Below are 26067 nucleotides of genomic sequence, written 5' to 3'. Positions count from 1 at the left end.
ATAAATTTTTGGGCAGATTTGAGGGGTCAAAGAGGGTCCCCAACTTAGCCAACAGCTAGGGATGCTAGGAGAAAATTGGGCCAAAATTCCAAGGTCAACATTTGGCCAATTTCTTCATGAGTTTTTGTGAGTTATTGGTGGAGAGCCCGGGTTTAATTTCCCGGAATTTTCTAAGTACCCTAGAAGGCCCTAGTGGTAGTTCTTTGCAGCCAACAACATATTTTCTGGGTAGTTTCAGCGTAGAGCTAGGAAAGAGCAACTGCAGATTTGAGAGGGATCTCTTATTGTTCATTTGGGGTTAGCTAGCTTGCCTTGAGCAAGCCCAAGTGCACTCTTTCCAGCACCTCATTGTACCTTCTTCTTATTATAATAAAATGGCTCAACAATGCAAATTTTGGTGAAATTTCATGGTCGAACTCATGTGTTTGATTTTCGTGGTTTTATGTCTATGTTTGCTTTGTTATTTAATATAAACATTCCCTAGGGATATTACAGTGGTATCAGAGCATAATTTTGGCCAGCTGTGGGTCTAAATCACATTAATGCTCAAGTGCTCTTGTGGACTACAATTTTAGAGGGTAAAACACTAGTCCCACATTATTCTCCAGATTGAACTTATGCCCAAAAATGTCCCAATAGGAGAAATTTGAAAACGTTACTAGGAGCATCGAGAGACTGGCAAGGCTTCTTGAAAAGTGGTTGTCAGCGAGGGCAGCAAGAAGAAACAATAGTTGTCGACCCAAAGATGAAGAAAAAATAGGAGCATGATTGTTGAACGAAACGCTAGTAGCAATACTGCAGAGACGAAAATGGGAGGCAGAGTTAGTAACGAGATAAGAGAGAACATACCCCTATTGGAGGGAGTTCATCTAGATATGTTCCATCTAGTTGAGCATGAGGCTAATGGCATGCAGGAGGAGCATGAGGATACACCTAGTGTGACACAGGAGTCACCCTTGCTGGAGTTTCCTTTGGTAGCCCCAGTAGACAGATTGGAGGGGGCAGTGGAGCACACATCCATTGATGAGACATCCCGGTCTGTGACAGAGCTTCAAAACGACAGCCACCTGCAACTCATTGATGAGCATGGCTTGCATGTTGGGTTGTCTATGGAGGAGCAAATGGAGGCTCATGTCGAGCCCATGATGGAGGAGGATGTGGAACCATCCTTTGGGCTAGCCATTGATGAGCAGCAGCTTAGAGACCACACATTGGGATTCTAGAACAATTCGCTTTAGAGGTGCACTGATAGGGTCTACAGCTTTATTAGCCCATCCCTACGCATTGGATTGAGAGAGGCAGAGTTGTCTAGACATACCAGAAGGAATGACCAAGTTAGCAGCACTATTGGGTCACCTTTGCCCATTGGTGAGAGGGAGACGAAGCTACCTAGTCAGATCTTATGTGTTAACTTGGATAGCGGGATGAGACAATCAGAGTTGCACAAGGTGCAACATCTGCATGACGGGTTTGTTCTATGTGCTGGAGTTCGTGCATTCGATCCCTCTCTTGGGGTTGGATAACGAGAGATTTTGAGTTGGTACTCGGTGGAGTGGACTGAATTCATGGAGATGGTCATAGTCCGGAGCATAGTTGCGGGGGAGCACCTCCACCCCCCTCGCTCCCACTCCTAATCCGCGATCCGGGCGGGAGCGACTCGGGAGCGGGCGGGAGCGCGCTCCCGAAATTGCTCCCTTTCAGGAGCACGCTCCTTAAAAAAAATCGCTCCCTGCCTTTTTGGGAACGTTTTGCCTTTTTTGCAAAATTGTTTTTGCAATGATGTTCCAAATGCAATTGTTTTTCAAAGAAACAAATAAGTTTTTAGTGGGGCAACTTAATGATCAAGTCTATGGCCCTAGTATTGATATACGATTCATGGTAATGTTAAATTCTTAAAGTAAAAGTGACATTCTCTTTAATCTTCATTTTCATCATTTTACTTAAATTTTTAATATTACCATGAAATGACTCAGGATGTTTGAGAGTGGTTCCGACCTCATTGGATTTCATATGCAAAGAGTAGAATTTTAGATTTCATTCAAAATCCAGCAGACTTATCAGTTTTTTCAGGATTTCAGGATTGCATTGTTTCCATTGAATTTTGTCATGTATTAGGGTATGGAACTCGTATTTAATCAAGAGCACCAATCCCTCTATGTACCTTGATGTTAGTGACATTGGTTGTCGAACTCCTCTATCATGACCCTCCTAAAAATGTACGCATCACTCAAACAAAATCGTGACTTGACATGTTATGCTTTTTCTATCTTATGTTAATGCTTAGAGGGTGATATTAATGACAAAGATTCCTATACAGATACAGAGGTAATGAAAAAGATACCTCTAGATATTAATGCTTAGAGGGTGATATTAATGATAAAGATCCTGATTTTCCAACAAGACTAAAAAATTAGACATTTCTCGTTGTGGCAAGAGGCCCAAGCATAAGCAATAGATAATAGATTTACTTGTCTTTTCTAGTTTCTAGTAGTTTTTATAACTATTGACTCTTTCATATTTGTTATGATATTTTTTTAAACAATATATGACAATTTAAGTTTGAAGTTGGCAATTATAACTCAGTAGTAATGAATTATGAATATGATGCTTTATGAAAGTTGAAAGTTGTTTCATTCCATTTTATAACATTTCATTTCATGTTAGATATTATTTGTTGTAATGGTTACACTTAGCTTACAAGTACAACTTTGGTGATCAATGATGATAAATGTTATATATTGAATTTTGAAAGCTTAAAACTTTAATATTGATGAATCATGACTCAATATGTTGTATGTTACTATGTTACTAACTTGTGGACATGGTTGATGAAGATTATAACTTCTATATGATTGTTGTTATATGGTTCAATCTATGTTTTTTTATATCTAATTCATCATTCTACATGTTTTTGTTGACATATATGTATCAAAATATAAAAATATAAAAATATATATATTATATAAAAAACGCTCTGGGATTCGCTCCCAAACCTGGAGCTTCTGAAAATGTCGCTCTCGCACCCGTTTTCACTCCCGCTCCCCGCTTTCACTCCCGCTCCCAAGTAACACTGGTTTGGAGTAAAGCTCAGTGGGAGCTCTTAGACACTGAGGGCACTGGAGGCCCAGGTTGGCATTAGGATCCAGGTGGAGCTCCCTATTTGATATTAGACATGCGGGATGGCTATGGCATTGATGAGGTAGTCGACCCAGTGACTGAGCACATACATTCCCTAGGGGAATTCCAGTCGGCATTAGCGGACAGGTGGTTTGTGAGCAGGCTCCATGGATTGTATTGGCATGTTGGTTGCGCATGGGGTTGCAAGATGATGAGCATTCTCTGGTAGGAGTTGGTAGGATGTGGCATGGGTAGGGCACCGGATCGGGAATTATATGGAGACGATGTTCTCCCATTGGGGTATTGGTAATAGGAGTCGCCGAGGATCGACATAGCAGAGATATCCCCTCTAGCAAGTGTGGAGTTAGGCCGCTCAGATCTACCAAGCAGATGAGGAGGTGTAGATCACTTCGTGGAAGGTGTACTAGCAGCGTGGTGGTTGCATGGGCACATATGGGATTCCCTATGGTACATGGGGTTATGGAATTGAGCTTTGGTATCCAGGGGTGCATGGAGTTGTGCCACGGAGTTCAGTGCTATGCAGAGGTGTGTAGGGGTATATACTTGTGTGCAGCCGAGCAAGATGTTGCACAACAGGTTGTTAGAGTGTTGTCGCCAGAGAGATATCCTGACGAGGGCATTGGCACACCACTAGGTTTGGCACACTTTGATTTGGAGAGCGAGTTGATCACAGGGCCCGACCGTGGGCTTCCATTTATCACTCTCCAACATTGCGCATTGACACATGGGACTCGGATATCATCTCTTGATGCTATCATCACGAGAAACATGATCCATGAGGTTCATCTGAGACAATTAGATGAGACATAGTGCATTGGGAGAGAGGCTTTCCAGTTGTGGCATATGGTCAAGATGCGAGTTGGTGGATGTAGGCTTGGGGATAGTCCTATCTCCTGTAGAGGCAACACTTGCACCACCCTCGAGCCCACACTCAAGGTGATACATGATCCCCCTTTGGTGAGACATACTAAGGTGTCTTTGAAGCATCCACAACGGTTGGTGGACCTTGCTTACAGGGGAATGTTTAGACTCCGAGTAGCATTGGGGAGCTCTTTTAGGGGGCAGGGCGACAGATCCCACTGTGTTATATGGTCGACGCAGGGTTGTGTCGCATGCACCAAATTGGTTCGTGATGTATGGAGTTCATACATTGATTGCACCAGGGACCTGAGACATGGTACATGTTAGTTCCATCAACAGTCAGGACTATGCCATAATCGTTTTGGTTATGGGATTCAGGGGTTTGGTTGGTCGATTGGACACTCTGCTTCACGGTGAGTGGGATCAGGATGGGCGATGACCAAGCTCACCCTTGGTTTGACATCATGGAGGTGCTTGGTCCAGATGCATCAGGACTTCATAGATGTTTTGCCATCAGGTCCTAGGAGAGGTGGATACAACTTGAGCATGAGGGGCATGCGATCATGATCAGAGTTGCGCAACAACATTATAGTGGCACCCTTTTTACACTTGCGTGGGATTCGGGCATCATGGGACTTGGTAGTACAACTACCCTTGGGGATGAGATGATTTCTACAAGGGAAGATCATTTAGATCTTCCATTGGGATTTGGTGACCCGCTGATGGCATGGGGGACTTTATTAGCATGGTAGGTGGGCCAGCAGGATGATATTAGGAGAAGCTCATGTGAGCAAGACACTATCTTTGCAGGGATTGGGTGGTATCTTCAAGAGTATACTCCTAAAGTGCATGGGATGACCTACGTTGTAGGACAACTTCACGGGGAGTTGGCCATAGTGCCACATTATCATGATCCCCTACTCATTGATGGTATACAGGGGACTTCTGGTACTTATACCGGGCACGATAGTGAGTGGAGCAAGGGGAGCTTTAGGTGGGAAAGGATGGCTTGGGATCGTGGTATTGAGGGATTCTTTCATGTCGGGACAGTGCAGAGGTCAGGGATGAATTAGTGGCGCATCTGGGATCCTGGCACATTTTTGTAGTGACAATGGGGAGGAACAACTAGAGAGCGTTGTTCGACAGTTGCTTGAGGACAAGCAACGTTTTGGCGGGGAGGAATGTGATATTCCCACTTAGCAATATTGCTAAGGGAAATATCAATCTTGCCCAATTTTGTCTTATTTCATGTTTGCACTTAGGAGATGTGGGTTCAGAGGTCCCACATGAATTTTGGAATTAAGTGGGGGCCCAAACATTAGGAAGGAAGGGAAATATTGTGGCTCTAGTGGAGTGTGGGGGCCACCCCATGGAGAATTACGACCCACATGTGGAAGACACTCTCATTGGAGCGAAGTTGGTGGGGAAAGTCGAGCTGGGCCCACATGGGCATCTTGGAGGCTATTTGATAAATAGAGCAAGAGGCACTCATTTTGTTGATTTATTCATCTATTTAGAAATTGTGTCTTTGACATAGCACGCTTGAGCTGAAGCCAAGTCTGCATTGTTGTTTAGCACACGAGTGTCTCTGAGCAGAGATCTCAACCCTTGCTTCGGTGGACTTCGAGTACCAGCCCAAGGAGGGAGTTTTACATATACCAATTCGTACCAGCAGCAGGAAGTGCGAGTTTGGGGAGAGGATTGGCAGCAACAACACAAGGACTGCACAGTTCTTATAGGAGGCACGCTTGGAGATTGAAGAGTGAAGGGAGTTAGGCGCTGAAACTTGAGGTGGAGTCCGGGGAAGTGTTGTGGGGGCTTTTTCATCATTTTGGCGGAGCAACAAACACAACATTTACTACAGGTTACATCTTCTCCTTGTGGAGGAGGGCCAAGCATTTGGGGGTCAATTTTGGAGCCTCAAAACTAGGACAAATGCTTTCTGGGATTTTCTGGGTTTATTAAGGAGAGGCCAAGAATAATTTGGCAGAATTTTCTGGGCAGATTTGAGGGGTCAAATAGGGGCCCTAACTCAGCCAATAGCTAGAGGAGATAGGGGAAAATTGGCCCGGAATTCCAAGGTCAACATTCGACCAATTCCTTCGTGGGTTTTTGTGGGTTATTGGTGTTGATTTTTGGGTAGCATCGGATGTGCTCTAGCTTCGAAATTTTGTGGAGGGGCTAGAACACATGAGATTTCCAAGACCCAAAAAATGTTTGGAGAAATCCACCCGGAGTGCATGTTATTCAAATAATTAATTATTTTTAATGGTGCCTAAGTTAAAACTTAGGAAATTAAAATAATTAAAATGAATTAAAGTAAATATGGGTGAGAAGTTTCTAAGAGACGAGGATCAAGTCTAATTTAATCTTAGTCTTTGATTAGATATTAGATCACGACAGTTGATATCTCAACAAGAAAAGTATAAATGAAGACTTGAGAGTCATTTGGAGATACATCGGGCAAATACTCAGTAACCCGAGGGAAATTGATTCTCAAGAAGTAAGAGTTCGATTTCAGAGGGAGAGTTGCAGGGTGAAGGAAGAGGAGGGTATCAACAAGACGCAGTGCATCAGAGGGATAGCTCAGAGAGGCAGCGCAACAAAGGACGCAGTCCTCACGCAGAAGATGACGCAGAGGTGATGCAATGGAGGTTGGAGGGTCTCTTGAGTGTCAAAATTTCTCCAGTGGTTGGAGGAAAATTATCTCAGGTGTTTTCACAAAGGTTTCTCTATGTTCTGCAAATCATTCCTTGTAAAGAGATTGTTGCTGAAAAATAATAAATAAACCCTCATTTGCTGCACCGGTTTTCCCACATTGGGTCTTTTTAGGAACTATTGTCCAAAAGCAACTGTGTTGATGTGATTGATTCTTGTGCTTGTATTTCACTGTTCTTTTCTCTATGCTATTATGTGGCAACTGCAGTAGAATTGAGTTTGATGTTTACTGAAGGGTTTTGTAAATAACTTATTGTGGACAATAAGTAGGAGAAATAAATCAATTGCTGCAGTGGAATTTCATATTAGAAATTTTCACATGGTATCGGAGCTGAGATCAGGCAACAGGATTAGAGAATCTGCAATGAGTCGTGAACATGATGCTAGAGCAGCAACTCAAAAGGACTCACGCAGTTCTCCTGGGAAAGAGGAAAGCATGAAGAATATAATGGATCACGACAGTTCTGTGTTGGCTTCCAGACTGGAAGAAGAAGTCGCTTGCTTGTCAAGTTCTGCTTCCTCTGAGGTTTGGTATATTGATAGCGGGGCTTTTGCACACATGACGGGAATACGATAATGTTTCTCGAGCTATCAAGAAGAAAAAATGAACTTCCAAATCACCATGGGAAATAAGGCAAAATGTACCTCGGTAGGAAGAGGTACTATAGTTTTTCAAACAAAAGCAGGGGATCGACTTTGAGCTACCAATGTGCTACATGTGCCTGGACTGGGAATGAACTTACTCTCTGTATCTCAGTTACAGAACAAGGGCTATGATGTATACTTCATTGGGAAGAAAGTATATGTCAAACATTTGAGTTGGAAGAAGAAGGCCCAAATTGGAGTCAGAAATAACAGACTGTATAAGTTACAACTAGAATCTCTAATGGCACTAATAGGCAGTAATGGTGAAAAAGATTTGAATGAACTATGGCACAAAAGGATGGGGCACTTACACCATGGGGCTCTAAGAATTCTCAGAGGAACCATCATAGGAGCTCCAGAATTAAGTACCAAACGAGACAATGTATGCAGAGGTTACGTACTGGGAAAGTACGCCAAAGTGACTTATTCCAGAAGTAACAATAGGGCGAAGAGTGTTCTGGGATTAATACACAGATATCTGCGGAACCATGCCCACAAAAGCTCTTAGTGGTGCCGAATACTTCATCACCTTCATTGATGACCATTCCAAGAAGACTTGGATCTACTTTCTAAAAACCATGGATGAGGTTTTTGATCGATTCAAAGAGTTTAAAGCTCTGGTTGAGAATCTGACAAGGAAGAGGATAAAAGTGTTGTGCTCAGACAATGGTGGAGAATATATTGATAAAGACTTCATTGAGTTCTGTGCAAGGGAAGACATCAAAATAGAATGGACAACTCCATATAATCCGAAGTAGAATGGAGTAGCAGAGAGGAAGAATAGAACTATTGTTGAAGCAACGAGGGAAATGTTGTATGATCAGGATATACCCAAATTTCTATGGGCAGCAGCATGCAACACAATAGTATATGTTCAGAACATGACTCCTCATAGGGCATTAGGTAAGATTACTCCAGAGAGTGCCTTCACTGGCAAGAAGCCTGAAGTGAGTCATTTCAGAATATTTGGGAGCTTGGCATACTGCCATATACCCGAAGAAAAGAGGAAGAAGTTGGGTCAAATTGCAGAAAAAGGATATCTTGTGGGATATAGCGAGAATTCTAAGGCATATAGAATCTACCTTCTAGGCAATAGAAAGATCGTAGTACGACGAGATGTAAAGTTCATGGAGGACAAAGCTTTTAGGAAATCCCGAGAAATGCCTTCCAAAGAGTAGTCAAAGGATGATCCATTAGTCCAGCCACTTCGACTAGTAGAAACCAGCTCTAGTATTCTCCAAGGCATAAGAATCCAGAAGCATGACAACGGGAGGAATCTCAGGAGGAGGAGCAAATAGATCCACCCACTACCAGTGGAAGAACGAGTTGGGAACTTCAATAAATACTACGGGATGCAAAGGATTTCATTGGAGCTCCTAGGAATGAGAAAAGGGAGCGTAGACAACCAGATAGATACCAAGCTTTGGTGGCTCAGGTTGGGGAACCCTCTAGTTTTCAGGAGACCTTTCAACGTCAAGTATGGCTAGATGCTATGGTGGAGGAATATAGTCCATAATGACCAATGATGTCTGGGAAGTGATGCCTAGACCTCAGGATAGATCAGTTGTAGGTTCGAGATAGATCTATAAGGTCAAGTATGTTGTAGATGGTAGTGTGGAAAAATACAAAGCCAGGTTCGTGGCTAAGGGGTATGTTCAAAAGGAAGGGATAGACTACGAAGAAACCTTTGCCCCAGTAGCCAGGTATACTTCTATTAGATCCGTGATATCCCTTGCAGCACAGATGGGGTGGGAGATTCACCAGATGGACGTCAAGGCTGCGTTCTTGAATGGGGTGATACAAGAAGAAGTATACATTGAACAAGTAGAGGGTTTTGAAACACAGCCGAAGAAAACTCATGTATGTAGGCTGAACAAAGCCTTGCATGGGCTTAAACAAGTGCCTAGAGCATGGTACAGTCGAATTGATGGTTACTTGCAGAAGATGGGATTTGTCAAGAGTGACGCAGATTCCAACCTCTACTATCTGACTGTAGAGAATGAGCCTCTAATTTTGGTGTTATATGTGGATGACCTTTTTCTGACAGGTTCATCTAGGCTCATCAAAGATTGCAAAGAAAACCTAGCTACAGAATTTGACATGAAGGATTACCAACTAGAAGAAGATTGATGTGTCTGAAGATAAAGAAGTAAATCCCACTTTGTACAGGCAACTCATAGGGTCCCTGATGTATCTGGTCAACACCAGGCCAGATATTTGTTACACTGTCAACACCCTCAGTCAGTTCATGGTGGAACCGAAGAGAGCACATTGGGCAGCAACCAAGCATGTTCTACTTCTCAGATATATACAAGGAACAGTCGAGCATGGATTAATGTACACCCCAAGCAATGATATCAGACTGAGTGGGCTCACTAATGCAGTTTGGGCTGGAAGTTCAGTAGATCAGAAAAGTATCACTGGGTACTGTTTCAAACATTGGATCAGGAATGACCTCTTGGTGTAGTAGGAAACAGAAGTCCATAGCTCTGAGCTCAACTAAAGCTGAATATTTGGCAGCTAGCACAACATCGTGTGAAGCCATATGGCTTAGAAAGTTGCTTGTTAATCTATTCAGGAGAAGGATGGAAGCGACCAACATTTTGTGTGATAATTAGAGTTGCATCAAGCTCTCTGAGAATCCATTTTTTCATGATCGATCGAAGCACATTGACATCAGGTGTCACTTTATCAGAGACTGTGTCCAGCGAGGTGCAGTACAGTTACAGTGCACTTCGACAAGAGAACAAGTGGCAGACATTCTCACCAAGGCTCTAGGAAGAACAAAGTTTGTTTATTTTAGGGAGAAGATGGAGTTGATTGAGAATCCATTTCAGTGGTAGAAACAGATAGTGCAATACTTAAGAGGGAGCTATAGTACAGATGCAGCAGTGACAGTGGCAGTGTCATGGGCAGTAGTACATAATGCAGTAGCGCAGTGGATGAAGGGCAACAGGCCAAGCATCAACAACACAGAGGATCGATGTTGTGGATCAGTCTGATATTTCTATTGAGAGATATTGTTAGGGCATATTCCTCGCTAAGAGGGAGTGTTCATTTTTGGGTTGCATCGGATGTTCTCTAGCTTCGAAATTTGTGGAGGGGCTTGAACACATGAGATCTCCAAGACCTAGAAATTGTTTGGAGAAATTCCACCCGAAGTGCATGTTATTCAAATAATTAATTATTTTTAATGGTGCCTAAGTTAAAACTTAGGAAATTAAAATAATTAAAGTGAATTAATGTGTAAATATGCGTGAAAAGTTTCTAAGGGACGAGGATCAAGTCTAATTTAATCTTAGCCGTTGATTAGAGATTAGATCACAACCGTTGATATCTCAACATGAAAAGTATAAATGAAGACTTGAGAGTCATTTGGAGATACACCAGGCAAATACTCAGTAATCCGAGGGAAGTCGGTTCTCAAGAAGCAAGAGTTCGATTTCAGAGGGAGAGTTGCAAGGTGAAGGAAGAGGAGGGTATTAGCATTAGTCAGAGACTAAGGAGGAGGGGACACAATGCATTAGAGGGATAGCGTAGCAAAGGACGCAGTCCTCACGCAGAGGTGACGCAATGGAGGCTGGAGGGTCTCTTGAGTGTCAGAATTTCTCCAGTGGTTGGAGGAAAATTATCTCAGGTGTTTTCACAAAGGTTTCTCTATGTTTTGCAAATCATTCCTTGTAAAGAGATTGTTGCTGAAGAATAATAAATAAACCCTCATCTGCTGCACCGGTTTTCCCGCATTGGGTTTTTTCGGGGACTATTGTCCAAAAGCCACTGTGTTGATGTGATTGATTCTTGTGCTTGTATTTCACTGTTCTTTTCTCATGCTATTATGTGACAACTGCAGTAGAATTTAGTTTGATGTTTACTGAAGGGTTTTGTAAATAACTTATTGTGTAAAATAAGTAAGAGAAATAAATTACTTGTTGCAGTAGAATTTCATGTTAGAAATTTTCACAATTGGTGGAGAGCCTAGGGTTAATTTCCCAGAATTTTCCGAGTACTTGAGGAGGCCCTAGCAGTAGTTCTTTGTAGCTAGCAACATATTTTCAGGGTAGTTTCAGCTCAAAGCCAGGAGAGAGAAGTAACAGATTTGAGAAGGATTTCTTATTGTTCATTTGGGCTTAGCTAGCTTGCCTTGAGCAAGCCCAGGTGCACTCTTTCCAGCGCCTCATTGTACCCTCTTCTTATTATAATACAATGGCTCAGTAGCGCAAATTTTGGTGAAATTTCATGGTCTAACTCATTTGTTTGTTTTTTTTGGTTTTATGTCTATGTTTGCTTTGTTATTTACTGTAAAAATTCCCTAGGGATATTACACATGCTGGGGTAAAGGGTAGCTAGTAGAAGGGAAGCCCACACTTGGGTATATAATGTATAGGAGGACTTGGGTATATAATGTATAGGAGGGAGCAATCATGGTACATGAGGTGCCCCAAACTTGATTTTTCCACCCTTCTTTATATGCCTTTTTCCATTTTATGATTTTTCTTTAATTAATTACTTGGGGCTGAAGGGGTAGGAACATGATGTGTGAGATATAGTAGTGGATACCTCCTCTTAAGGTAGGGCGGTTCAATGCCCATCAGGGGTTATGACAATCATGGGTTCCTATATGATGAAGGAGACTCATAGAACCTGTAGGAACTAGGGTGATGGCCATGATGATGGGGTACAACTCATGTTTTGGCTTTTGCCCACGTGCTAAATGTGTTTGTCCCGACCATATTTTGCATTTGGTGGTACATTTTCCTGTTGAATGTGGCCGATTATGCTTTTACTTTTATTTTTAGTTGCATCAACCTCTGGGGCATCCTTTCAGGTCAGACCCAAGGTGTGGGTAGGGGAAATGGAGAGTTAGCCCTATGTGGACCCCGGTGGGAGAAATGATGAACGAGGTTATAATGAGTGGAAAGGGGGCAATATATGTGGATGAGGAAGCGGGACCACACAACAAAAATCAGGGTTTCCCATGATTTACCATCCCTAAAGCCAAATGGTTAGTAAAAGTGATCCCACGAGACTAGAATCCAAGGTTAAGATCCAAAAGGAGTCTAGGGGACGAGAGCACAGACCTAGCCCATTCTTTCCACCAAATCCCCCCATTAATCCATGCCCACAAGTGTCCATGATAAACAAACTACAATACTCAATTACCAAATGACAAGTGTTAAGTTTAGGTATGTTCTATGCTTAGAGCAATTTATTTCAATTTTCATAGCTAGCTCAATATCTTTTCTGGATTAGCAATCACATCAGCATTAAAGTAAATTGCAGATAGAACATAAACATAAATCGCGGAAGACAAGCCAAGACAAGAGGACACAAGATGTGGCGCTAGCCAGGGAAAAAACCCAATGTGGGGAAACCCTTGATCAATTCTTCTTATATGTTCTTCAATAGTTTAGCAGAGAGAGAGAGAGAGAGATAGTACATATACAACATAAGTCAACACTTTGACTTATCTAAATAAGAGCATAGATCATCTCTAAGTAGATGATACAGGAGGTAGTTGATCTCAGTTGAAGACAAGTTGCTTCAATTGATTGTCCTAGGTGACTCCATCACCATGCTGCACCTATCATTGTGTTGCTCCTCATCATCATGCTGCACCTCACCGTATTGCACCACGCTGCACCCATGTGCCATCACTGCACCATGTTGCCACACTGCTGTCCCATGTGGCATGCTGAACCATGTTGCCATACTGCATGTCCCATGTGCTTGCAGCTCCATGTTTGCCACTGCTATCCAATGTGCTTGCAGCACCATGCTTGCCATGCTGTCCCATTGTGACATTGATGTACCATGCTTACCATACTATTGTCCCAATTGGTTATTGCTGCACCATATCATAGCACTGTCCCATTTGTATTGCTGCTGTCCCATCATAGCTGTTGTCCCAATTGTCTATTGTTGCACCATATCATAGCACTGTCCCATTTGTATTGCTGCTGTCCCATCACAATTGTTGTCCCAAATGTGCCATGCCACAGCTGCTGTCCCAATTGTATTGCACCATGCCATGTCCCAATTGTATTGCTGTTGTCCCAATTGTATGCTTTTATTACTGTTTATATTGTGACTGGTTAGGGCATCTGGTCATGTTGCAACACCCCTTACAAACCCATCTAACAATCCACAAACAACCCTCAAAGATTGTGGCACACCTTCATGAGACTCCACACTTAGTACACTGCTGTTCTGGGCATATAATAGCCCTTAATCCAACCTACGCAAGCCCTAATTGTGATGCTATGGCCTGTGGCCTAGCACACAATACTTATTATCTAGCTTATGACCTGCACCATACACGTATCCTGTCCACAAAACAGTGCCCAAACATATTTGTAATAGAGGTCTCCAACTCAACCTAGCCAGCAAATAACCTCGGCCTCCTTCCAGCAGCTCGGTGCCTCGTTTTAGCCCTCAAAACAGTCCCTGGTCTCCTCGCTGCCTTGGCCTCTTCTTGCCTCATTTGATATAGCGTATGACCCTTCCCATGACTGCATCTAGGGCACTCTAGAACAACACCATAGGACCTGCGTTTAGGCCTCTCCATATAGCGTCATATGCTACCCTTTCTTGCACCCATGTCACCTCAATAGAGCTGCACTAGGGCTTGAACAGACCAGCGTTTAGGGCTGGAACAGACCTGCGTTTAGGGATGGGCAGACCTGCGGTTAGGGCATATTAGATCTGCGTGAGTAGGGCCTCCTCTATTGTGTTATTTCTCCATCCTAGGACTACGGCTAGGCTCCTTTAGGCAACGCATAGAAGTAGGGTCTCCTCTCTTGAATTGCTGCTAGATCATCCTCCTTAGGACTGCGTCTAGGGCTTCATACTAGGGCTCCTTGCCTTCTGCGTTTTAGGGCTTCCTCTCTTAGATTTCTCTTCCACTAAAACCCAGAACAAGTGGAGAGAAATCAAGAGTGAAGTGTGTATAGAAATGACTATCAAGTCACCTCTTTTTATACTAAAATGTGGAGCACATGTGTGGGTTATTTGGTTGCTGGCAGACCTTGACGAATTGTCTTATAACACAAATAAATTCATAACTCCAATTATACTTATCGGAATCAGATGATCTTTAGATTATTCCCACATCTCTCGAAGAGAGGGATCCAAGAAAAATATCAGTGGCCATAAATAAGATGATCCGCATGGAGTTTGGCCCTAGTTGCCAATTTTAACAAGGGATACCTTTAGGTTTAGGAGGCCCACCTTCAAACATACAATCATGACCGATGCGTGAGGGCCCACATGGCTGGCTCAGGTGGCAGAGATATGACACAACGAGCTAGTTGGTGGTTGCAAGGGGCTATTGGCTGCTAGCTAAAGACCATCTTGGAGATATTTTTTCTCCTAGGGTTATCACCCACAAAATGGTGGGTAATAGGGCTCAAGACCATCAAAACCAAGCAAGCGTCTTCGAGCATCGGTCCTAAAATAACCTCATTTTCTTCTTCTGGTTGTTTAAGGAAGATCTGGTAATAAAGGTAAGAGGTAAGGACACCAACTAATCTAAAATATTTTCATAGATAACCCTACTAAAAGGAGGGGGTAAGGGGGACCGCTTGGAAGGTTAGCCATGCTAGTGCTCCTCATTGGTGATCCAATTTACCTATAAATTGATATATTAGTCCCCCTCTATCCTTTTGAAAACTAGTAACTCCTTGGGAAAGATATTTTTACCACTTTTTGGGTATATGCAACACTTTGAAGTCCATACGTGCCTCTTACAAGCAAGGCGTTCTTCTACGCATATTTTGGTGTTCATCTTAGGATATGTACATGATGTCTCTGTTACCAGAAATGGGACGATAGCCACCATTCCTAGAAAAAAACGCATTAGGAATAGGACAGGACATAAAACACGTTTTCTACATCCGTTCTCGTCTTCATTTTCAGCACTCATAAATTTATCGTGCATTTCCTTTTTGGGAGGTGGCTTGGGTTGCACATCTTAAACAATGCACAAGATGTGCCCGATGAAGAATGTACAAAGACAAAGATCCGACCAATTACGCACACTAACCAAAGGTCGTTAACTCCTCGGACCCGTTTCCTCTACAATTCATCTACCGAGGAAGGGCTTCCAATTGGCATTCCTGTAATCTGTTATTAGGACCTTGACCGGGGAATAAGATAAGAGAAGAGTTATAGCGGGTAATACATGACGGAGTGAGTCTTTCCTTGACTAGGGAATACATGATCGAGTCTTTCCTTTTCCTGCTAATCATGAGAATATAAAGAGTATAGCTCGTTTAGCGCAAAGGCAAAGTGAGTACAGTGAATAATAAATATGGAGGTTGTTTCTTTGCAAATTGTGAATGGAGACTTGCAAACGGGTAAGATGTCTCTACATCATTTACCAAAATAAACTTTTGAAATGAATAGTAACACATGTTTTCACTGGAACAGACGCTTGTGCAGATATACTCTTGGCTTCAAAGACTGAACGAAATATCTTTCTAGCTAAGCTTATACATAATATTGTTAGAATTTTGTTAAAATTTTACCATGTTAACTAATAAGACATGTTACCTAATCCATTATGGTTAAATGTGATTATTGCAATTTCAACTATGTAAACAATGAATGTTTTGTTTTATGTTTTCCATATTTTCCTTATTTTTCTCTCTCCTCGTTTCTTGAATGCGAAACCTTCAACCTCCATTTGTCGTTTCGTTTCCCGTTTCTCAATTTTGGTAACATAGCATGATGTGAGGTCCATATTTTCAGCTAGGTGTCATAGTTTCTCAATAATGTTGTCCTCAAGCTCAATCCATCAACCCCAATTGCTCTTCGTTAACTCTGCTCATATTCTGTGACTACAAATGATCTTCGAGTTCATGCAAGGGTTTTCCTATCCATTCACTTCGTGATAATCTTAGGAGGCTTCCTTAGGTAGAAAAATGACCAATCACTGCCATGAAGCTTGAGAAATGAACCATGCACTTTCTGTTGGTAACATAATGTGCCTGAATTATATTAATAATTATAGTATAAAGTCGTCCTTTGGAAAAACTTAAAAGGGTGTCATTTATGACAATGTTCTTGACTAGTATCACTCACTTTCACATTTATTATTTTCTATCCTTTGGACAATATAGCCTTCTCTCTTATTATACCTGCCACTGCAAGGCAGAGTATTACACATTCCTTTTTTGCGTTGACCTGGAATTAACCAACGTTTGAATAAAAATGAAATAGCATTTTATAAGGATAACACTATAAATTGAAATTCATTTATTTTTTTGAATATTTTAATTTTATTTCTCTAAAATTTTATTGGTTCAATTTTTTTTTGCTCTTATTCTGTCATGATTACTCATGTACGAACATGGTTAGTTCACAAAAAAATGTGCAGACGAGATGAACTAGGTAACGTGGTGGCTTCTCCTGCATGCGTTGTATCCAACTTTGACGTGTAAATGTTTGGCGTGAATGCACTAAAGGACATGGCAATGAATGTAGGGGTTCATGACACGAGAACGAGCAGAATGGTGACTCACTCGGTTTTACACGATGTCATCATGCAAGTCACCCTGATTGATCTTTCTTTGGGAGAGTGCGAAGTAATTGCTTGGACGACATCAGGAATATCCAGAACATCATGAGCTCTGCCAACAGGATTAGACAGTCGCGCTAATTATTCCGCCGACTATACAGTCTCACAACTTGGCACAGTCTGGGACATGATCCACAACACTCTTACACGTGGTCGCCACGTTGGTGATCTTTGTCATATTTTGTTTGGTTCTGAAGGGAGTGATAAGATAAGTTGGGGATATTTGTCATATTTTTTTTCGTTTTTCACTGAGGACCAAGATAATTTGGCTATCTAAATCATATTTTGTTTCCTTTTAAATATCATTTCTTGAAACAACTCTTTTTTATCCAAATTGGAATTTCACCATTTAAGAATTTTGTATAAATTTGTACTTTGTTGGATTGATTTTGAATATATAAATTTTATTTTTAATAAAATTTAAAATTTTAATATTAATTAATATAAAAAATATTTCTCTGATTGGAATTTAGCTAACATTTAACTAAAAATTAAATAGCGATTTATAAAGATAACATTATAAAAGGAAATTCATTTATTTTTGAATATTTTGATTTTATTTATGTAAAATTATATTGGTTCAAATCATTTTGCTCTTATTTCGAATTGACTTGGTTTCATTTTCATCCCCCACGAGCCGAGCCAAGATGCGCGAGTACAACTTTTGAAAATTAAAGTATGGTGTGGCAGAGCCCTCGACTCCTAGTATCAACAATCTTCGTTTGTGTGCTTGTAGTTAAGTTAATATCTGAAGAAAATCTCAGTGAAAGAGTGACTGGTGCATGTCGAGTTTGGATCATGACAACCAGAAACGTGTGTACGTGGTTGTAGTATTCTGTCGTTATGGTTTTGTTTTACCGTCGAACACAGGAGGAGGCAAGAGGATTACATGTCTAAGTTTCGTTTCAGCAGGCTGTTATGGTTGCAGTTGGTTTGCAGTGTAAGTATGTGAAATGACGTGGAGTTTTTCCAGAAAACAGTGCGATAAAAGCTGTTTTGTCAGCAGAAAGAAGCCCTTCGCTACTGCCACAACACACTGATATACTTTGCTTGGAGTTATTGTAAAAACTTGGTCAGGCAGTCAGTCAGGCACACATACAGAAAAGTTGGACTCCTCTGGAAACTTTTCGCAGAATGCAGTCTGCAACTTTCGCATTATAATTAGAGGAATAATTTATGGAGGATTTGGTAGTCGATTTAGCACATGACTGAATTTGGAGGAGTAGCTAGGTTTGAATTGGCTGGAGGTTTTTGTCCAACCATTGAGCAACGTGGTGAGCAGTGTGGTCAGCAGTATGAGTAGAGCAGAGCAGTGTGAGCAGTGTGGGCAGCAGTGAGAGCAACAAGCAGTGAATAGTGAACAGTGAGCAGTGTGAGAGTAGGGAGTTTTTATGCAACATAAGGATCGAGTAGCGAGCAAGCAACAACAAATGCATTCAAACACGACAAAGGAACCAGAAATTTCAGAACATGTGGAGACAAATGATTTAGGACAAGTGAAAATTGCCTCATCCGCCAAAGCTGGGAAGTGGGTTTGGGTCAATGCCAAACAATATCGGGCATTTTAAAACGAAGAATAACCCGTCTAAAATGGGAGCAAGCAAGGAAGAAACGATCTCAAAAGAAAAGTAATCGAGCCCTTCGCAAAAAGCACTCAAACAAGTCTCCTCCACAAGCATGTGGCAACAAGAAGTCCAAAGGAAAAGTCATTGATGATTCTGTCTTATATAGTCCCACATCCACACCTCTCACCTGGTCATCTGATCTTTATGTGAAAGAATTGTTAAATGCAAAACAAAGGTTGGAGGTTTTAGAAGCTAAAGGGCAGGAAAGAGATCATAAAATTCATATAATAACGGCTGAGAACAATGCGTTAGCAGAAAGAAATAAAATTTTAAAAGAACAAGTGGCATTGCTACAGGAAGCTGTCCTGATAAGGAAGACAGAATGACAACGCATGAAGGCGGATGTGAATAACATAAAGAAATTTGTAGTGAAAAGTACAGAGGTGGTGAATGTGAAATCATCCCAGGATAAAGGGAAAATGATTGCCCAAATAAACAACCATGAAGAGAATGCAATAGAAGAAATGAAAGGAGATTCCACCAAAGTTTCAAAAACTTGGGCTCAAGTTATTAGCAATTCTGCTAATAAGGAAGGAGAAACAAATATTCAGGTTGACAACATGCAAGATAGTGAAGGCAAGGAAAGACAAAATATGGCGACAAACATAATTATTAAAGGGGTGAAAGACTATGGGAAAAATGAATGTACTCTTGACCTTGCAAGAGACTTCTTGAAAGACAAGTTGCTATGGCAAAGACAAATATGTCAAGCATGGAGGGTGGGTAATTTTAACGGGGAGAGAGCCAGGCCCATAAAAGTCATTATGCCTAGCTTGCACGATAAATATATTATTCTAAGCAAGAAATATCTCTTGAGGGGTTCTCGATTTTTCCTAGAAGAAGATTTAACTATAAAACAACAGGAGGAAAGAAGGGAGGAAATTTTAAAGGTTAGGGTAGCAAGAGATGAAGGAAAGAGAGCATGGATTTATAAAGGCAAAGATGTGATAGCGCAATTTGGACCTCCTTCCAAAACAGAGCAGCAAGATGGTAATAAAGAAGAGGCAACAAACTCTTCAACAGAAAATCAGAAAGCAAGGTCGGTATGGGAAAACATGGACAAAGACTCAAATGTGAGTCTTGCATGTCAAAATAAATAACAATCAAGTCATACCCAGGTTTCCTTAAGATTAGTTTGTTGGAACTGCAGAGGTTACCCATGGAGACGAGGACTTGGGTTAGGACCTATTGCGGAAAATAGAGACATAATTTGCCTCATAGAAACACATGAGCATGAAGGGTGCAAGACACCTTTGTTTGAAGGATACTGGAAGATGGCAATGTGGAACAAGGCAGCAGGGAATGGCAAAGGGCACGGGGGTATCATGGTTTTAGTAAGGGAGAAAGAAGGTCGTCTTATTCAGTTAGAAAAAAAGACTCAAATAAGCAATTCATTTGGTTTAAAATCTCAGAAAATGGAAACCACATCAGAATTGCAGCATGCTATTTTGTGCCACAGGTTTCAAAAATCTACAAAGGTAGAGGTCTTGACCACAAAGATCCATTTGCAGCTTTAAAAGCGGATATTGCAACATATTTGTAGCTAGGTGAAGTCCTTATAGTGGGTGATTTCAGTGCTAGGACTGCAAGTGTGCAAGCTAGCATTCTTTGTTGTAAAGATGATTGTGACCCTACTTGGCTTACAGAAGAAAGTAATCATCAGTGGGAAAGAATTTCAGAGGACAAGGGCTGTAATCTCTTTGATGAACAATTGCTTACTCTATGTGGGGCCTTTGATTTAGTCACTTGTAATGGCTTGACTAGATGGGCAAAGTCTGGTAATTTCACTTGCAATACTTACAATGGAGCAAGTGTGGTAGATTATGTAATTTGCTCGCATGGTTTGTGTGAGAAAATGGAAGAAGTTTTGGTTGGAGATCCGCTGTGGGATTTGAAATCAGATCACAAGTCAATTTATTTATGTTTTTCTTGGATTGGAAAAAACGATTAGAGTCAAAAATTCAGCATGTCCAACAAAATCTCCCATAGGGCAGAATTCTTTTGGCACCAGAAATTGTAATACCTTCAAAATGACGCTAGAGAGGCTCTTTGAGGAGGAGAAAATTATAATTCACAGTCATGAATTAACACATTTAATTCAATGCACACTTGCAAAGTGGAAAAGAACAAATATTAAGAACTCTGAAACAAATTGCTTTCCGGTTAATGCTTAGTTTGACGAGGAATGCAAAAAGGCAAGGAGAATGTGGAAAGAGTCAAACAAGGATAACATAATGCTTAAATCGTACAAGCAGTTATTAAGCAAGAAAAATGCTGATTTCATGGTTTCAAGGAGGGAAGAACTAATCTTCCTTGGGAAAAATAATCCCAAATTATTTTGGAAGGAGCTCCAACCGAAAAAGATACAAATTGGAAATAATATTACAGCTTCTAAATGGTTTGACTATGCAAGACAACTCTATGAGCAGGGTCCCAAGGTTGACCCTCCCCCCTTGGTCAACACTGATATTGAACTCTTCATGGTACAAGAGGTAGAGATGGGTATCAAGATGTTGGGTGTTGGAAAAGCAAAAGACTTAGCTGAACTCCAAGAAAAATATCTAAAGTGGGGCTCAAATTCTTGCACCTCACATTACAAAAATCTTCAACAACATCATACAACAAGGTCTCCCCACAGATTGGTCAACTAGTCTGGCAATACCTCTTTTCAAGAGTTGTGACGTCAATAATCCTTCCAATTATAGGACTATCATGATAAACCCTTTGTTTGCAAAGCTATTTGGAAGCATGCTAGAAAACAAAATTAGCAAACGAGCAGAAGAAAGAGATAAGCGTGCTAAAGGGCAAGCAGGTTCTAGACCTAAACATTCCATAGTTGATCATTGCATAACTTTAAGGCACATCATTGAAAAAGATTGGGATAAAAAGGAAGAAGTCTTTTGTTGCTTTGTTGATTTCAGAAAAAGCGTTTGACTCAGTTCCTAGGGATAAACTTTGGTAGAGAATGGAGGAACTTGGGGTTCCTAAACATTTGAGAGCAGCGGTGCATAGGTTGTATGAAGATGTTAAAGTCAAAATTAGAACTTCAGCATGCATTTCTGAAAGTTTTAGAAGCGATATCGCGGTCAAGCAAGGTTGCCCACTGTCTCCCACCCTTTTTGGTTTATATATCGACAAGCTTGAGGAGTGGTTAAATTCGCAAGGGGTTAATGGTATCTATTTGTGCAAGTTTGTTATAAGGCTTCTTTTGTATGCAGATGACCTTATTCTGATTGCTAAATCGGCTCTTGGTTTGCAAGAGCACTTACTATCCCTTGAGCATTTTTGTAGAAGTGTGGGGATGCAAATCAATATCAGCAAAACGAAAGTAGTGGTCTTCTCTAAGAAAAGAAAGCATAACCAGCATAAGTTCTACTTTGAAGGCAACATTCTAGAAGAAGTTGCGGGTTACAAATACCTCTGGATTGACTTCAACAAAAATCTAAGCTGGAATGGTTGTAGAAAGAAAAGAACTTTGGGGGGTTGGAAAGCATTTTATGCTTTTCAAAATAGGTGTAGAGAGGCAGAGTTATGGGACTAAAAGACCACTCAAACTCTTTTTGGGCTTCTAGTGTTTCTGGTGATTCTCTATGGTTGTGAACTGAGGGCTAGTTGTACCTCCGACATGCAGTGGAGACAAATTGAGAAAATTCAGACGCGTTTGATTACAAACAAATTTAAGATTAAAAGTGCAGTTCCTTATGATATCTTGTTAAGTTAAACAGGGACTGCTCCTATTGAAGAAACTGCTATGGTGCGAGTCATAAGGTATTTAAAAAAAATTGAGCAAATGGAAGAGGGTAGATGGCCTAAGGTTGTCTTTAATGATAGATTGTGCAAGAGAAAAAAAAAACTTCGATGCAGCAAAATAACAAATGGTTTAGCAAATGGGGTATTTGCTTGAACCCATGTCCCATAAACAACGAAGAGATAAAAGCTTTTGTTATGGAAAAGTTCCACAAACGTACTTGGAACAAGGAGCTAGGAAGAAGGAAAAATTACTATATTGAAGTGTTTAATCTCACTCATAATCATCAACCAAAAGCATACATAGAAGCCAATATTGCTTGGAGAGCCAAAATTCTTATTGCTTAGTTAAGGACTAATTCTCATCAACTCCATTGTGAAACAGGGCGCTGGAAAAGACCAAAGGAAGTGTGGGAGGAAAGGGTATGCATTTTTTGTTCTTCTGGAAAAGTGGAAACAGAAAAACATTTCATTTTAGAATGTGAGGCCTTTAAAAACAATAGGGAAAGTTATGCAGATATGCTGGCAGCTAGCTCTTGGGATAATCTATTTAGCAAGGAGTTTGTTGAGAAGTTGGGAGCATTTATTGTGAAGCTTCACAGAAAAAGGGCCGAATACATCAAGCAGATGAAGAAGCAATCTGTCCCATAGGCTATCTTTAATCTTGTGGACGTTAAAATAATTTCTTTCTTTCTTTCTTCTCACGTATGAACATCGTTAGTTCATAAAATCTCTTACAAACAGGCGCCTCCTATGCATGTGTTGTATCCAACTTCGATGTGCAAATCCTTAGCATGACTCCAAAAATAGCATATTTATTTTTTACATAAATAAAATTATGAAATTATGAGCGAAATTAAAAACTCTATGGTCATTTTTTTAGTGTGGTCGTTATCTCAATTATTTTGAAAAACATATTTATTTTGAGAGAAATTTTAATCACAATTGAATAAAAGTTTTACGAATGTGGCTAATATAAATGTTGTCCCCAAAACTTTGAACAGGGCATCGCTATTTCCCTATAAACGAGTTTGCAAGCTCTTGCTTTCGATGAAGTACAAGGCCTGCATGTGGTTGATCTTTTCATAAGTGGTCAAAAATTAGTTTTGGGGAAAAAATATGAATAAACAAAATATTTGTGTAGTAATTTAGTAAAATAATTATGCTTTAACAAACATCAAGAAAGTTACCTCAAATTAAATAACTCAAATTTTTATAGTACCTTCATGAAAATACATAGAATTTGATGGGAGTTCTTTATTATTATTTTGTAATTTTTTAATATTATTATTTTTAATTTAATATTTAGTTTAGAACTGGTATTTGGATTTAATTCAAAAGAATTTTTATTTATTTTATAATATTTTTATTTTTATTATAATAATAATTAAAAAATAATTATAATAATGTAGTTTTTTATTATTTATAATACTCTTAATTTTGATTATAAAATAATGCACTTGTACGATTTCAATTTTAAAATATTGTATTTATATTTTTTATTTATTTATATTATTTTTAATTTGGATTATAAAATAATGCATTTGTACGATTTCAATTTTTAAATATTGTATTTATATTTTTTTTAATGGGTAATTTTAATTTTAGTTTAGGTAAAAGTAATTTGAATTAAAAAATTAATTAAAATTTCATATTATTAAATTTTATAATTTAGTTATATTTAGATTAAGTAAAATTCATTGTAACTGTTGTAAATGTAAAAACTGATTTTAGTTTTTGGTATTTGATATATTATAATAAAATTGTGTGATAATCAACTAAAATCAATTTACATAGTGGAATTTTTTTGGCAAGAGTCTTTTTTAAAAAAATAGAGTATGTTACATTAATTTATCAAAAAAAAATTATAATTCATCTCCAATAAAAGGGATATTAATTTTTATATAAATAATTTCTCCACTTTTCAATGATTAAAAGGTTCAACTATAACTTCTAAAAATATAAGCTCAAATTATTCTTAATATTTTTCCAAAAATATTGAAAATCTTCATTATTCATACAAATTCTCACTTCAGTGAAATTTTCCAGAAAATTATATTGTTTTATCACTCGAGTGATTATTTTTTTCTCTCTCTTCATGTATGCTTTCATTGTTTTTGACTCCAATTTAATTATACTTGAACAAAACAAGAATATAGCCCGTGCTTAAATGTGCCAATTAATTTAATAATTAAGCTAAACTAACGCTAACTATGTAGCCTTGTCTTATTAATGTCTTTGGTATTTTGTGACTATTACCAGAGAATAGTAAAAGTAACTTAGCTCCTTCTTTTCCTAGTCACTCAAGTACTATCTCTTTTATATATATTTATATTCCAACTCAGTTAAAATGGTTAGGTAGATCACTCGATGGCTGTCATCTCCTAGTTTCCCAGCAATGCAAGTCCCAAGATGCTTTCCTAGGCCTCCTTTGGATGAAAGCTCTCGAAATCCTAGTCCTCCAAAGTGCAACCTACCTAAAACCTGTCCATAGTTTAATAACGGCATTGCTGTGGACCATACCTGAGAAGGGTTACACTACTGCCAAATTGATTGATCTCCTTTAATTTTTATACATGACAACTAACAATCAAAGCATTTATGATTAATATATATATATATATGCATACGAATTAAACTATAAGTGCATGCTTTTCATTGCCGGACTACAGCTTAGTCAGGCTTTGACTGTTAGAACTCAAGGATATATATATATATATTTTGATGATTGTGTTTTTTCATGCCTTTTTATCTCATCTTCACTCTCACTACGTTAGTTGAATAACTAAGTTCAACCTCTGTAATTTAATTGTTTACACAGGCAAGCACTAGCAAATGCTCTAGCAGATGCTCCGTCTATGTGGACTCTTGGTAATGCGGGGATGGGAGCATTACAGGTACTTTAGTTGCCAAGTTATATCTCGATAGTGTGTCTCTATTTCTGAGTTATACCTTCATTATTATTACTGACTTTGAAATTTGGTAAATGTTTTCTTTTTGCAATAGAGACTAGCAGAAGATAGCAATCCAGCTGTTGCAGCTGCTGCATCCAAGGCCATTGAAGAGCTAAAAAGACAATGGCAAATAGAGGAAGGGGACACTTTAGTCTTTAGTATGGATGAAAGCTTGTCAGACTCAGAAAAAATGAATCCAAATGGAGATGTTGAGAACGAGTCAGATTAATCTCAGTCGTATGGATTTTGTTGACCTTGAAAGTTAAGTACGGGAATGCGTTTTCCCTACAATGCAAGCGTTATATGTTGAATCGTATTTTCAATAATGTATATATTTGTGTTAGTTGGCTTCAACGATATTTCCTATTCTCTGCTACAAAATGCAGGACACGTTACATGCAATGTAAATCTTTGTGGTTGCTGCCCACGTGTTTTGTCAAAGTTACAACTGTGGTGCAAATCCATATCGAGCCTTTTAAAAGGCCATTTCTTTCTGTATATCGAATGTACTCTGATGAAACATGTCTCGAACATTTTTCTCCAATGGTAAAGTGTACATCCTATAAGCAATCTTATGCCACTGATATTGCTTTTGTTCAAACCAGCTTTTAAACCCTTCAAACAATCTCCTCTTTCCATCACGTTGGAAGATTTGTTTTGAAGCTTTAGGAAAGTGTTTCTGAGAAAACTGATTGCAAACAATTAAAATAACATAATTTCACGATTCACTCGAAATCAATTTTCCGTTGCAGTATATTTTCACATTAAATTTTCCTTAGTGCAACTAAGAAGAAATTACATT

The 26067-nt window shown here is 39.6% G+C and overlaps 1 protein-coding gene across 2 annotated transcripts in view; it reads left to right on the top strand.

The window, feature by feature from the left end:
- Positions 1–25809, top strand: part of LOC149168889 (senescence-associated family protein) — a 285857-nt gene extending 260048 nt beyond the window's left edge. For both annotated transcript variants that reach the window (XM_089428470.1, XM_089428473.1), the window contains exons 12-13: positions 25133–25208; positions 25318–25809. In XM_089428470.1, the coding sequence (XP_089284596.1) occupies positions 25133–25208; positions 25318–25494 (253 nt within the window). In that variant the 3' untranslated portion in view covers positions 25495–25809. The remainder of the gene's footprint in view (positions 1–25132; positions 25209–25317) is intronic.
- Positions 25810–26067: the final 258 nt, after the last annotated feature.

This window comes from Pinus tabuliformis, chromosome 4_2 (genome assembly GCF_031772625.1).
Source record: "Pinus tabuliformis cultivar Carrire ecotype Pingquan chromosome 4_2, CPIR1, whole genome shotgun sequence".
NCBI classification, from domain to species: domain Eukaryota; kingdom Viridiplantae; phylum Streptophyta; class Pinopsida; order Pinales; family Pinaceae; genus Pinus; species Pinus tabuliformis.
Note: the sequence above shows the minus strand (reverse complement) of the source record. Positions and strands in the feature narration are given on the sequence as shown.